A 1,662-nucleotide genomic window follows, 5' to 3' on the forward strand; every position below is an offset into this window, starting at 1 on the left:
TAGTTGCAAATATCAAAAAAATTCTATATGTGACAGGGCACCAGAGTTAAGTTACGGATTTTCAAAATGCTGACACATCAAGCTCAAAAGGTTCGCCATCACTGGTCTAGAGAATAAACACCACAAAGGAGGCAGTGCAGCTGCTACACATCCAGCAGCAAACTCCCCTGAAGGAACAGGACTCGGGAATCCTGTCTGTGTCTCTATAGTTCATGCTTCTGGTTCCAAGGGACCCACACAGATGCTCCCCCAACACTTGGTTCACTGTCTCTGGGCTCTCACTCTGGTCTTAATTTATCATCTGATCACTTTATAGGGGAAATGGTGTCAGATGGAACTTCCTATGTCTTGAACATGAATCTCTTGCACTTTTACTTGTTTCCCAGATTGGAAAGTTAATTTCTCTTGGTTGTCATTGCTGGTTACTGTCAAAGGCATCTCTGATTTTCAATCCTTCTTTTTTCATTTTATGACAATTATCTCTCTGAAATGTTTATACAGATTTCTCAGAGCAGTTGGGTCCCGTGGAGAAGACACAGGTCCATATGTGGGGAATTATTTTTAATAAGTTTTATTGATTAAACAGAGAGGAAGGGAGAGGGATAGAGAGTTAGAAACATCGATGAGAGAGAAACATCGAACAGCTGCCTCCTGCACACCCCCCACTGGGGATGTGCCCACTACCAAGGTACATGCCCTTGACCAGAATCAAACCTGGGACCCTTCAGTCCTCAGGCCAACACTCTATCCACTGAGCCAAATCAATCAGGGCAAGGGGAATTATTTTAACATACATGCACCCTTGGACATGTCACCCTCTGGGACGTTGTCATTGTATCAGATTCTAACTGAGAGCTCCCTATATAGCAGGAAGACATGCAAATAGGGCTCCCTCTGCTCATAAAAAACAGCCCATCCCTGACCCTGCAGATCTGGGACAGGAGCCCAGCTCCAGGATCCCCAGGTGTTCCCATTCCCTGTCCAGGACTCAACACAGACCACTCACCATGGAGTTTGGGCTCAGCTGGGTTTTCTTTGTTGCTATTTTAAGAGGTATTTTATGGAGAACAAGAGACGCTGAGTATATGAGTGGATGTGGGAGAAACAGTGGACGTGTGAGAGTTTCCTGACCAGGATGTCTCTGTGTTTCAGGTGTCCAGTGTGAGGTGCAGCTGATGGAGTCTGGGAGAGGCTTGGTGCAGCCTGGGGGGTCTCTGAGGCTCTCCTGTGCAGCCTCTGGATTCACTTTCAGTAGCAACGGCATGAACTGGGTCCGCCAGGCTCCAGGGAAGGGGCTGGAGTGGGTGGCAGTTATATGGAATGATGGAAGTCAGAAATACTATGCAGACTCTGTGAAGGGACGATTCACCATCTCCAGAGACAACGCCAAGAACACGCTGTATCTTCAAATGAGCAATCTGAGAGCTGAGGACATGGCCATATATTACTGTGCAAGATACACAGTGAAGAGAAGTCAGTGTGAGCCCAGACACAAACGTCCCGGTAGGAAAGGCTGTGACCACCAGGGGGCGCTCAGGGTCCCTGAACACAAGGACCATCCCAGCAGCAGGTGGAGTTGGAGGTTTGGGCTGGTTTCCTGTATGGTTTCCTCTTCTCATCACAGTTTCCCTCAGGGAAACTCTGGATTCCTGACTCTGCACG

At 47.9% G+C, this 1,662-nt stretch overlaps 1 gene segment (V, D, J or C); it reads left to right on the forward strand.

The window, feature by feature from the left end:
* Positions 1-957: 957 nt before the first annotated feature.
* Positions 958-1,503, forward strand: LOC102762568 (the record flags this gene model as incomplete). The annotated part of the segment is given in 2 exon segments: positions 958-1,053; positions 1,153-1,503. Coding segments are annotated over 2 exon segments (397 nt in total), but the record flags the coding sequence as incomplete, so codon positions are not given.
* Positions 1,504-1,662: the final 159 nt, after the last annotated feature.

This window comes from Myotis davidii, unplaced genomic scaffold, assembly GCF_000327345.1.
Source record: "Myotis davidii unplaced genomic scaffold, ASM32734v1 scaffold525, whole genome shotgun sequence".
Taxonomy (NCBI): Eukaryota; Metazoa; Chordata; class Mammalia; order Chiroptera; family Vespertilionidae; genus Myotis; species Myotis davidii.